Source organism: Leuciscus leuciscus (genome assembly GCF_965113295.1).
Source record: "Leuciscus leuciscus genome assembly, chromosome: 1".
In the NCBI taxonomy this organism is placed as follows: domain Eukaryota; kingdom Metazoa; phylum Chordata; class Actinopteri; order Cypriniformes; family Leuciscidae; genus Leuciscus; species Leuciscus leuciscus.
Window position 1 is genome coordinate 66,606,507 of NC_138725.1, and position 12,580 is coordinate 66,619,086.

Consider the following 12,580-nt stretch of genomic DNA (forward strand, 5'->3'; position numbering starts at 1 on the left):
CTTCTGATGATACGCAGAAGGAAAAGATGATACGATCTCATCCATTGCATGTTTCATGAATCTGACGGACTTAATTCCTGTCAGAATATTCATTTCCGTTGGACTTTTCCACTCGTCGTGATGTTTTAAGTCCTTTAAGTCCATCCAGCTCTTGCCATTGTTTTCTGCAGGCTTTTTGAATTAAGCACTTTTGCTTGAAGTAATGGATTATTAAAAAGAGGTTCCTTGTTTATCCAGAATTCAGAATCAGACCATTTCCTTTTCATTCGAAAATTTGATGTCCATGTTTTCAACATTGTTTTATAAAAAAGCTTCTTTCAAGAAGCTATCAAAAAGTGTCTTTCAAGTCCATTTCTGTCAGATTAATTAAAAACAAATGTAAATCATTTTTAAAAACATCAACTTTATGTAACAGTTTCAGTCCAGCATGTATTTGAATATAGCAACTTCTGTGCTGTTTGCAGCCTAAAGGTTTTAATTCTACTTTTAATGTCTATTAAACGATTAAATTGTTTGTCACCAAAACTCTTCCCCTATATTAAGAAATGATACACCATATCTGAAAAAAGATGTGCACTAGTGACAGAAGAAAGTATCTAGTGAACTGTGACTGTGCTTCTCTAACACACTTTTTCATATCATTTAATTTCATTCATGAGAAGCTTATTATTATAGATCTTTAAAAAGCCTAATAAACCACATTCAAATATCACAGTGACTCATTTAAAAATATATATTAGCATGTATTAGAAATATATTAACTACCACTGATTAACACTATATTCCACAAAAAAATAAAGAAACGGATACATTTTTAAATTGTTGTATTACAGTTTTTCTCAGTCGATTGGACACATTTCTCTAAACTCAGTTCATTGCTCTAAAGTTAACACACTCTTATCTTATAGCCAAACAGTTCATGAAGCTCTGCATTTTATTATTAGTAAATACTAAAATCAAAACTACAGGTGTGTTCTCTATTGATTTCATAACATATTCAGCTAGACACACAAATATACTAATGAAAATGCATTTTATCGTAAAGTTCTTAATGAGGAGTTTTGATTTATTGTTTTTTCCCCTATCCCCCCAAAAATTATACACAATACACAAATATGCAGCAAACGTTTGCAGTACTGCGATCACTCAACTTTATTGATCACGGCTCTGATTTACATCTGGACAGAGAATTTCACACAGAATATATTATTGCGTTTTCAATTTGTGGACGCATAAAATGTGACAATCCAAACGCAGCACGTTTGAGCTTCTGCATGAACCAATGAGGTTCATTCTCGTATTTCGCAGCACATTTGAGCTTCAGCAAGAACCAATGAGGTTCATTCTCGTATTTCGCAGCACATTTGAGCTTCAGCATGAACCAATGAGGTTCATTCTCGTATTTCGCAGCACGTTTGAGCTTCAGCAAGAACCAATGAGGTTCATTCTCGTGTTACGCAGCACGTTTGAGCTTCAGTAAGAACCAATGAGGTTCATTCTCGTATTTCGCAGCACATCTGAGCTTCAGCAAGAACCAATGAGGTTCATTCTCGTGTTACGCAGCACGTTTGAGCTTCAGTAAGAACCAATGAGGTTCATTCTCGTATTTCGCAGCACATCTGAGCTTCAGCAAGAACCAATGAGGTTCATTCTCGTGTTACGCAGCACGTTTGAGCTTCAGTAAGAACCAATGAGGTTCATTCTCGTATTTCGCAGCACATCTGAGCTTCAGCAAGAACCAATGAGGTTCATTCTCGTGTTACGCAGCACGTTTGAGCTTCAGTAAGAACCAATGAGGTTCATTCTCGTATTTCGCAGCACATTTGAGCATCAGTAAGAACCAGTGAGGTTCATTCTCGTGTTACGCAGCACGTTTGAGCTTCAGCAAGAACCAATGAGGTTAATTCTCGTGTTACACAGCACGTTTGAGCTTCAGTAAGAACCAATGAGGTTCATTCTCGTATTTCGCAGCACATTTGAGCATCAGTAAGAACCAGTGAGGTTCATTCTCGTGTTACGCAGCACGTTTGAGCTTCAGCAAGAACCAATGAGGTTAATTCTCGTGTTACGCAGCACGTTTGAGCTTCAGTAAGAACCAATGAGGTTCATTCTCGTATTTCGCAGCACATTTGAGCATCAGTAAGAACCAGTGAGGTTCATTCTCGTGTTACGCAGCACGTTTGAGCTTCAGCAAGAACCAATGAGGTTAATTCTCGTGTTACACAGCACGTTTGAGCTTCAGTAAGAACCAATGAGGTTCATTCTCGTATTTCGCAGCACATTTGAGCATCAGTAAGAACCAGTGAGGTTCATTCTCGTGTTACACAGCACGTTTGAGCTTCAGTAAGAACCAATGAGGTTCATTCTCGTGTTACACAGCACGTTTGAGCTTCAGTAAGAACCAGTGAGGTTCATTCTCGTGTTACACAGCACGTTTGAGCTTCAGTAAGAACCAGTGAGGTTCATTCTCGTGTTACACAGCACGTTTGAGCTTCAGTAAGAACCAATGAGGTTCATTCTCGTGTTACGCAGCACTTTTGAGCTTCAGTAAGAACCAATGAGGTTCATTCTCGTATTTCGCAGCACGTTTGAGCTTCAGTAAGAACCAATGAGGTTCATTCTGGTGTTACGCAGCACATTTGAGCTTCAGTAAGAATCAATGAGGTTCATTCTCGTATTTCGCAGCACGTTTGAGCTCCAGCAAGAACCAATGAGGTTCATTCTCATATTTCGCAGCACGTTTGAGCTTCAGTAAGAACCAATGAGGTTCATTCTCGTATAACCTTTTATAAACACGCATCAGAAACGGAGAAAAATGTATAACACTTAGCACCTCTAGTGGACGTTTCACCCGAAAAGTGCAGGGAAACGTACCTGGAGGTACGTATTTCAGGTTTTGCAAAAATGTAGGCAGAGTAACGAATTCCTTTTGAATAATGTCCGGAATATCATTCCATAGACACCTAAGACTTTTGTAATTGTAATGTATTGTATGTTGTATTGTACATAATTTGTTAATTGTAATGTATGTTTATGTGCAGTGCAGTACGAAAATGTTAACTTTAACACCTGCGTACACAGTTTGGAATAACACAATAACCATAACGCGTTGTTCATTATAAAATGTGGGATTATGAATTATATTGAGAACGTTGTACTTTGAAAACATGCCGTAATGTATTCATCGGGAAGCGTGCTAGCGATTTGCAAAGATTATTATAAAGATTAATATAAAGGTTAATAAAACGATACATGAAAGCATTGCTGTTGATCGTGGGGAATATTCCCTTCGAAAACAAAACTCAGCCACTGCGTCTTCAGATTTAGGAACATCAAAATGACTGCTGTGTTCCTTATTGCACCCAAGAACAGAACATCACAATCGCTTAGACGCCATTCTGCTCCAGCGCATCAACAATGGGGGACTATGATGACAGCTCGTTCACGAGCGAGGGCGGGTCTGTGTTGAAACGCTGCTGTCATTAACAATCGTGGGAGGGGCGTCCGACCGTGTGACGTCACACGGTCGAACGGCTTGATTTGAGATGGGAGAACATATAAGAAGATAAATAAAAATAAAAAAACACTGGATGGATTTTTATCATTTTATAATGGTTGTGTACAGGCACTGCCAACACACATTTCAGTACAATCAACTTGTAAAAGTGCATGTACCATTATATGACCCCTTTAAAATAAATGTAATAATGTTAATATTATGTTAGATAATTGTGCAGTTGATCTAATATATGTAATAGTCCTTGCTACAGAAACATGATACATTTAACTATCATTTCAGACGTGATGCTGGAGAATGAGGAGAGTGAAGAGGAGAAGAAACATCATCATGTCAAAACTGGAGCTAAAACTCGCTCACAGACTAAAAGTATTTCTTTACTGAAAAGAAAAGACAAGAAATGTTTAACTTGCAATCAGTGTGGGAAGAGTTTCACAAACAAACAGAATCTCAAGGTTCACATGAGGAGCCACACTGGAGAGACACCGTTCACATGTGCGGAATGAGTTTTAGACAACAAGGACACTTTAAGACTCACATGAGGATCCACACTGGAGAGATACCGTTCACATGTGATCAGTGTGGAAAAGATTTTAAACAAAATGCTCACCTAAAGATGCACATGATCATCCACTCTGGAGAGAAACTGCATGAATGTGATCAATGTGGTAAAACATTTTTCAGTGCTTCAAACCTGAAGATACACATGACAGTTCATTCACAGGAGAAACCACATTCATGTTCTTTGTGTGGAAAGAGTTTTTCACGTCTGTATAATTTAAAAGTTCATCAGAAAAAACACACTGGTGTAAGAAATCACATGTGCTTTGAGTGTGGGAAGACTTTTGTTACAGCTTTTGTGTGTGTGTGTTTACATGCAAACTCTTAAAAAATTTGTATTCTCCCTAGGGTGCCACTGTACATCTGGCAACCAGGACTACAGAGGAAAATTAGCCACTGGCTAACTCTGGCATGTTACAGGCATACTGTTGTTAATATGCATTGTCCTGGTAAATAAATAAATAAAAAAATTAAATAAAAAAATAAAAAGCTGAACAATTAAAACTGCACCAGAGGATCCACACTGGAGAGAAACCTTACAAGTGTTCACACTGCGATAAGACATTCAGTCAGTCAGAGAACCTGAAAAGACACGAGAGGATCCACACTGGAGAGAAACCGTATCACTGCACTGCATGTGGGAAGAGCTTCACTCAATCATCTTCTCTACTCAGTCACACAAAGAACTGTGTCTGAGAGTGAGTGAGAGTGAGAGTGTGTGTGTGTGTGTGTGTGTGTGTGTGTGTGTGTGTGTGTGTGTGTGTGTGGTGTGTGTGTGAGTGGTGAGAGTGAGTGAATGAGTGAGTGAGAGTGAGAGAGAGAGTGTGTGTGTGTGTGTGTGTGAGTGGTGAGAGTGTGTGAGTGGTGAGAGTGAGTGAGTGTGTGTGGAGTGGGTGGGTGAGTGAGTGAGTGAGTGAGTGAGTGAGTGAGTGAGTGTGTGTGTGTGTGTGTGTGTGTGTGTGTGTGTGTGTGTGTGTGTGTGTGTGTGTGTGTGTGTGTTGAGAGTGTGTGTGTGTGTGTGTGTGTGTGTGTGTGTGTGTGTGTGTGTGTGTGTTGAGTGTGTGTGTGTGTGTGTGTGTGTGTGTGTGTGTGTGTGTGTGTGTGTGTGTTTGAGTGGTGAGTGTGTGTGGAGTGGGTGGGTGAGTGAGTGAGAGTGTGTGTGTGTTTGAGTGGTGAGTGTGTGTGGAGTGGGTGGGTGAGTGAGTGAGTGAGTGAGTGAGTGTGTGGTGTTGAACCAGTGATTGGAGCTCAGTGCAAGGTGTTAACAGTACAGTTCAGTACTATTGTTCTGACTCCTATCAGTGTCAGTGCTTTGTTAATGTTATGTAGCGACATCTGGTGGTATTTGGAGTCATTGCGCTTGTAAGGAGATCGTCAACAGGTGTACATGCAGACTGCTCCACCACCAGCATTATTTGTCTATCCTTGGAATAGATCCATCAGTGAGTATGGTCGCTCACAGTTGTTTTAAGTAGTTAAAACATGTGTAGACGTTCTACTACTGTTGTTTAAAAGCATTTATTTTCAGTGAAAATCTGGTTAATGCTAATCGTGATGCTAACCGCTAGCATGGATTTAGCTGGGCTATATACAGAGTTAGTAGGCTGTTAAGCCTCATTTATGATTATTCATTTGCCTGTGTTTTTATTTAGCCCATTTACTTATGTTCTTTGAGTGAAACATTTTGTAATATGTGCTATGGTTATTATATTTATGTTGCACATATTTGACTGTAACATAGTGTTTATTTTATACTGTATTGCAGTTTTACAAAAAAGAAAACAACCAAGATTTCAGTAAAGAAAACACTCAACCTGGAGTCAAGCCTACTGAGTCTTATTGTTGATGTTCACTATCTGTCTAACAATACAGTGACGTATCTGCCAGGACAGAATAGTAAAATGATGTACACACAGCGGGAATAGACAACATATAACTTTGTGAACAGCACTCAGAAGCATAAACCTACAGACTCAATCAAGATATTGCAAAGATGGGTGACAACGATGACGGAACACGTCAGTCTCAGCTACAGACAAGGTCTAGAGTCTTCTCTTCTCTCAAGTCCTCCAGAGCCTCAACTCGGACATCTGTCAGCGCCGCTGCAACGAGGGCAAGGGCCAAGGCAGAAGCAGCAAAAATAAAGGTGTCTTACGCAGAGAAGGAGGCAGCCATCATGAAAGAAAAGGTAACCATAGAGGCCAATCTTCATGTGTTGCAGCAAGAGAAGGAAGCTGCAGCAGCATCAAAAGAGGCAGCAATATATGAAGAGGCAGCAGCAGCTGAATATATGGAAAGAGACCCTCTTGGTGAGTTTCAGGATTTGACTTTCGAAGATCCAACAAAACGCACCAGAGACTATATAGAAACTCAACCATTTGAACAACATGCTAACCAGGAGCTTTATGATGGTACGCCACAGCAGCCAATCCAACAGGTCAAAACCCTAGGTCTCCCATGCAATATCAACGGGGCACAAAATACAGTGTATAGACCACTTAAGGAGGAAGAAAATTACAAACCCATTGCAGAGGAGCACTACGCAACTCCACCTACCCATAAGGCTCCTTATATCCCAAACAAATACCCAGCCGCTACCTTTCCAATACCTAATCGGGCCCAGTACAAGAGATACTCACCGTCAACTCCTCAGACCACTGACCTAGCCCAGTATCTGGTGAAAAAGGAAATGGTTAGCTCTGGGCTCCTTGCCTTTGATGACCGTCCAGAAAACTATTGGGCATGGAAATCGTCTTTCCTAGCAGCCATAAGGGAGCTAAATCTATCTGACCAGGAAGAGCTTAACCTCCTTGTAAAATGGCTTGGGCCGGAGTCATCAGCACAAGCCAAGCGGTTAAGGTCAGTGCATGTTAACAATCCTAGAGCAGGTGTGTATATGATATGCCAGCGCTTGGAAGAGATGTATGGAAGCCCAGAGGTTATTGAAAATGCCCTACTGAGAAGACTAGAGACCTTCCCAGTCATCTCTAACAGAGACATACACAAGCTTGTGGAATTAGGTGACTTGCTAGACACATCAAGGGGTGTTAATCCAATAGTGGAGAAGCTTCCTTTCTCCCTCCGGGACCGCTGGATAGGGCAGGGATCCAAATACAAGGAGGATTTTCATGTTCCCTTCCCACCATTCAGCTTTTTGGTCAACTTCGTATGTTCCCAGGCAAAGACCCGTACCGACCCCAGTTTTGCATTTAGTCTCTCCTCTACCCCAAGCCACGCCAAAGTCGAAAGGTCACCAAAATACCTCCCCAGAACAACAGTTACAGTCAGAAAAACGGCAGTCACTGATACAACTACCTCTCCACAGGCTAATGCAGCTGCCAAGGATGAACCGGATAAGCAGTGTCCCATACATAATAAACCACACCCGCTATCAAAATGTCGTGGGTTTCGAGGGAAACATCTTGATGAGAGGAAAACATACTTGAAGGAGAATTCAATCTGTTTTTGGTGTTGTGCCAGCACCAAGCATATGGCCAAAGATTGCAGGACAACACTTAAATGTAATGAGTGTGAAAGTGACAGACATATATCGGCGATGCATCCTGGAACTGCCCCTTGGTCGCTTGGTGAGCAGCTGCAGCACGCTGCTGAGGACGAGCAAAGCGGGGAGTGTGAACCATGAACACCTCCTATAGTCACGTCCAAGTGTACAGAAATATGTGGTGGCTCTACCAAGGCCAGATCCTGCTCAAAAATCTGCTTGGTCAAGGTTTATCACGCCAACAATCCAAGTAAGGTTCACAGGGTGTATGCAGTACTAGATGACCAAAGCAACCGGTCGTTAGTAAAATCACAATTCTTCGATCTGCTAGACATTAACAGCAGTGCATCCCCCATACTCTTAAAACATGCTCCGGCACAGTGGAGACTGCAGGGCGGAAGGCAAGTAACATTATAGTGGAGTCAGTCAATGGTAAAACCAAGGTGAAACTTCCTACTCTGCTAGAATGTAGCAACCTACCTGACGACAGATCAGAGATCCCAACGCCTGAGTGCACTAAATATTTTCCTCATCTGACTCCTGTGGCTGATAAGATCCCTCCTCTTGACACCAGTGCTCCTATTCTCCTCCTCCTAGGCAGGGTCATTTTGAGCGTGCATAAGGTGCGTGAACAGCGTAATGGGCCTCACAACTCACCGTATGCCCAGCGCCTTGACCTTGGCTGGGTCATAGTTGGAGAGTTATGCTTGAGTGGTGCTCACAAGAATGAAGAAGTTAATGCCTACAAGACACATGTCCTTCCATGTACCAACAAGATTCACATTACGGAGAGAGTACAGGGTCCAGTGCAGCCTAGTCTTCAAACATCATCTTACACCCAGGAGATCTTTCAGGAGACCTGTAGAGATGGTTTGGGGGAAAGTGTGTTTCAAAAAACACCCGAAGATGAGAAACTAGCCATGTCAGTAGATGATAACAACTTTCTCAGAATAATGGAAAGCGAAGTGTACAAGGATGACCAAAATCACTGGGTGGCACCCCCACCTTTTCATTCGCCTCGCAAGCCCCTTCCAAATAACAGAGGACAGGCCACCCAGAGACTCTCCACTCTCCAACGCTCATTCAGAAGGAGACCTGACATGAAACAGCACTTTTTTGACTTCATGCAGAAAGTCCTCGACAACTAGCAGGCAGAACCGGCTCATCCATTGCAACCAGGGCAAGAATGCTGGTATTTACCCACCTTCGGTGTCTATCACCCGCAGAAGCCTGGGAAAATCAGGGTGGTTTTTGATTCCAGCGCAGTGTTTAAGGGAACGTCACTGAATGACATGCTCCTCAGCGGACCTAACCTCAACAACACTCTAGTTGGAGTCTTGCTAAGGTTCAGGAGGGAGCAAATAGCCATCACAGCCGATATTGAACAAATGTTCTATGGGTTCAGAGAGAGGAACATTGAGAGGAACAAAACACATAACCAGTCTTATTGTTGATGTTCGCTATCTGTCTAACAATACAGTGACGTATCTGCCAGGACAGAATAACTATTATACTATATAAATAACAGGTTCAAACTGTTCTTGTTTAAAAAGCTGAAGAAGAGGCTGATTTATTTTTAACTTGTTCTTCATTGTTGTTTTTAAATGAACTAGTTCTTCCTCTTGTCGTGTATTTAGAAAACAGATGTAATTAATATCTAATGAATATGAAATCAATATGTAACAGAATATTGTAATTAATAAAGTACAACTTCTCAACATCAACAAGTTTCTCCTTCTGTATGTGATATGAGTCTCTAAGTGGCGTCTTCACTTGTTCGACTTCATAATGGTTAGAAGTTCATATTTTGAGGCACGCAACACACTGTGGTCTCTCTTCATTACACATCATTGTACTGGTGAATCTGAGGGCGAGATATGCCTTGTCATATTTTCTAGTCTTTTCGCCGCACCGCAACAGCTTGAGGCTGTCCACTAGACTTGACAAAGCAATTATATTTTTCCACAGCTCCCTGCAATACTCAATTTCATTGTGCCTCATCGACACTGGCGCTGATTCTTCAATCGTACCATCTAGTGCTCTGTTATTGCAGGACAACAACCGATAACAGCGGCTATGCGAGTCATCTTGAGGTAAAAAAATCATGTCAAAAAAACATTCTGGATTCAATTATTTACTTATGTGGCAAGTTTCGCAGTGGGATCACCCTGAAGGCGTTTCGGTAATACTTTATGGTCAGTCGTTAATAAGTAATTATGCAGGAAGTAATGTAGGACTAATGAGTAGCGCTACATTAACACTTCAGCTACTGCTATTAAAGAGGCTACATGCGATTTTCTGAAATTTAAACTCGCGACTGACACCTGTGGCCAAAAAACCGAACTGCTCTTCCTTTCTGCTCGCTCTCGTACGTGCACACTTCTCAAGTCATCCGCTGCAAAGAAGTCAACATTATGTTTACAGAGGTAAGAACAGTCAAATACATATATTGTTTGAGAAACTAAGTTTGTTTGCAGACTAGCGGTGGTGGCAGAGTGATCTGAAACGTTTAACATGAACACGCTTGACGTCACATCCGCAGACAGCGCGCGAAAAATCCGACCCGACAGAAAATAGGAAAAATAGGATACAGACTTATAGGTGCACCCACTGTGAGCGGACAAGGTGTCAGTATGCTCATCAGGAGATGTTTGAGTCATAAATGGTCAAATAAAAAGGCTATTGTTACGTTTATTTTGGGGGAAAAGTTGCATGTAGCCTCTTTAAATAATATGGAAACAAGCTTAACTAATCAGTCAGTAATATCGAATTTAGGACTAAGATATTTCCTTATTAGGTAATTACTGAATGAGATTGGCATCATTATGAACTAATAGGTAATTATGACAAATTATAAAGAATTACTAATTAATTACTAATCACAGCTTTAAAGTGTCTGAGATGTTAGCAATTGTCTTTTTTACTCTCAACTGGGTCATAAAATTAAAATTAAACCGGGGCAGGCGGATTAATACAAGAATGAAACACAGGCTTAATTTTGGAAACATGAAAAACGGAATGAATTCTCCTGTATGCAGGAGGAAGTTTGAGGTGGACTGCCACTGGGCTAAGAATCTTAGTGACAGTGAACTGGCCGTTAAATTTGGGAGCCAGTTTATTACTAACGGAGCGGAGAGGAATGTTCTTAGAAGAAAGCCACACTTTTTGACAAACGACGTATACGGGAGGTGTCAGCCGGTGGCAATCGGCTTGAACCTTAGTGTGCGCACCCACATGGAGCAGAGTCTCATGGGCTCTCCTCCATGTGTGGCGACACCTCTGGACGAAAGCGTGAGCAGAGGGAACCGCGACTTCGGATTCCAGACTAGGAAAAATAGGTGGCTGGTAACCTATAGTACACTCGAACGGAGAGAGGCCCGTGGACGAAACTGGTAACGAGTTATGAGCGTACTCAACCCAAGAGATTTGTTGGCTCCAGGAGGAAGGATTCTGAGAAACCAGACATCGTAATACTCTTTCTAAATCTTGGTTGGCTCGCTCAGCTTGACCGTTAGTCTGAGGATGGAATCCAGACGACAAACTGACACTCGCCCCCAGTAAACGACAAAAATCTCTCCAAATTTTGGAAATAAACTGGGGTCCCCTGTCGGAAACCACGTCTGTCGGGAGGCCATGAATGCGAAAGACATGATTAACGACAGTAACCGCTGTCTCCTTAGCTGAAGGTAATTTGGGTAAGGGAATGAAATGTGCCGTCTTCGAGAACCGGTCCACTACCGTCAAAATGACAGTATTAGTAAGTATTGATGTTCTTGGAACCTGGACTGTACGAAAGCAAGAAGTCAAAACGACCGAAAAAAAGTACCCACTGAGCCTGCCTGGAGTTCAGTCGTTTGGCAGACCTGATGTATTCTAGGTTCTTATGATCGGTCCAGATGATAAAGGGTTCCCCCGCTCCCTCTAACCAGTGGCGCCATTCCTCCAATGCTAACTTGACTGCCAACAACTGAAAAGATTGGTATCAAAGAGCACACCCAGGTTCCTAACCGACGACGAAGACTTAACAGAGCAGCCATCAAGTGTTAGACAGTATTCTAGATTATTACGTGAGGAAGTTTTTTGTCCAATACTTAGAATCTCTGTTTTTTCAGAATTTAGTAGTAGGAAATTACTAGTCATCCAATTTTTTATATCACCTATACATTCAGTTAATTTTGTGAATTTGTACGTTTCGTCAGGGCGTGAAGAAATATAGAGCTGAGTATCATCGGCATAACAGTGAAAACTAATTCCACGCTTCCTAATGATATCTCCCAAGGGTAGCATGTACAGAGTGAAAAGCAACGGTCCTAAGTACTGAGCCTTGTGGTACGCCATACTGAACTTGTGATCGATGAGACATCTCCTCATTTACTGCTACAAACTGATAACGGTCAGATAAGTATGATTTAAACCATGCTAATGCGATTTCACTAATGCCAACATAATTTTCGAGTCTATTTAAAAGAATGTTGTGGTCATTAGCATCAAATGCAGCACTAAGATCGAGTAACACTAATAGAGAGATACAACCACGATCGGATGATAAGAGCAAATCATTTGTAACTCTAATGAGAGCAGTCTCAGTACTATGGTACGGTCTAAATCCTGACTGAAAATCCGCACAGATATAATTTCTTTCTAAAAAGGAAGGTAGATTCAAGATCAGCCTGTAATTGACTAATTCTGTACGATCAGGTTGCGTTTTTTAAACAAGCGGTTTAATCACAAGTTTTTGGTACGTATCCTTATGACAAAGATGAATTAATGATATTAAGAAGAGGATCTATGACCTCTGGAAGCATCTCTTTCAGTAGCTTAGTTGGTATAGGTTCTAACATACATGTTGTCGATTTAGATGATTTAACGAGTTTAATGAATTCTTCCTCTTCTATTGTAATGAATGAATAAATTTTTTCCTTAGGGACACGTTGCACTGCCTGATGCGATACTGTAGTAGACGGTTGCATAGTTATAATTTTCTCCCTGATATTATCAAT

General features: G+C 41.4%; 2 protein-coding genes across 13 annotated transcripts in view; one reads left to right on the forward strand and one right to left on the reverse strand.

Moving 5' to 3' along the window:
• Nucleotides 1-3,342: 3,342 nt before the first annotated feature.
• LOC309504810 (uncharacterized protein) lies at nucleotides 3,343-12,295 on the forward strand. Of its 11 annotated transcripts, XM_082178099.1 has the most exons (4): nucleotides 3,343-4,820; nucleotides 4,931-5,126; nucleotides 5,256-5,520; nucleotides 5,844-12,295. In XM_082178099.1, the coding sequence occupies exon 4, from the start codon at nucleotides 6,072-6,074 to the stop codon at nucleotides 7,719-7,721; it is 1,650 nt and encodes a 549-aa protein (XP_082034225.1). In that variant the 5' UTR covers nucleotides 3,343-4,820; nucleotides 4,931-5,126; nucleotides 5,256-5,520; nucleotides 5,844-6,071; the 3' UTR covers nucleotides 7,722-12,295. The 11 variants fall into 11 exon arrangements, with proteins under 11 accessions (XP_082034225.1, XP_082034232.1, XP_082034229.1 ...); XM_082178106.1 differs by having other exon boundaries at nucleotides 3,343-4,916; nucleotides 4,948-5,126; nucleotides 5,256-12,295; XM_082178103.1 differs by having other exon boundaries at nucleotides 3,343-4,824; nucleotides 5,256-12,295.
• A 21-nt stretch (nucleotides 12,296-12,316) lies between these two features.
• Nucleotides 12,317-12,580, reverse strand: part of LOC309504884 (uncharacterized protein) — a 9,313-nt gene continuing 9,049 nt past the window's right edge. For both annotated transcript variants that reach the window (XM_082178170.1, XM_082178171.1), the window contains one exon: nucleotides 12,317-12,580. This exon is cut by the window's right edge and continues 1,572 nt beyond it. The gene's annotated coding sequence lies outside the window, so the exon portion shown is untranslated.

Coding starts and splice junctions, on each gene's coding strand:
- LOC309504810 (XM_082178098.1), top strand. CDS start 6,072: ATGGGTGACAACGATGACGGAACACGTCAGTCTCAGCTACAGACAAGG.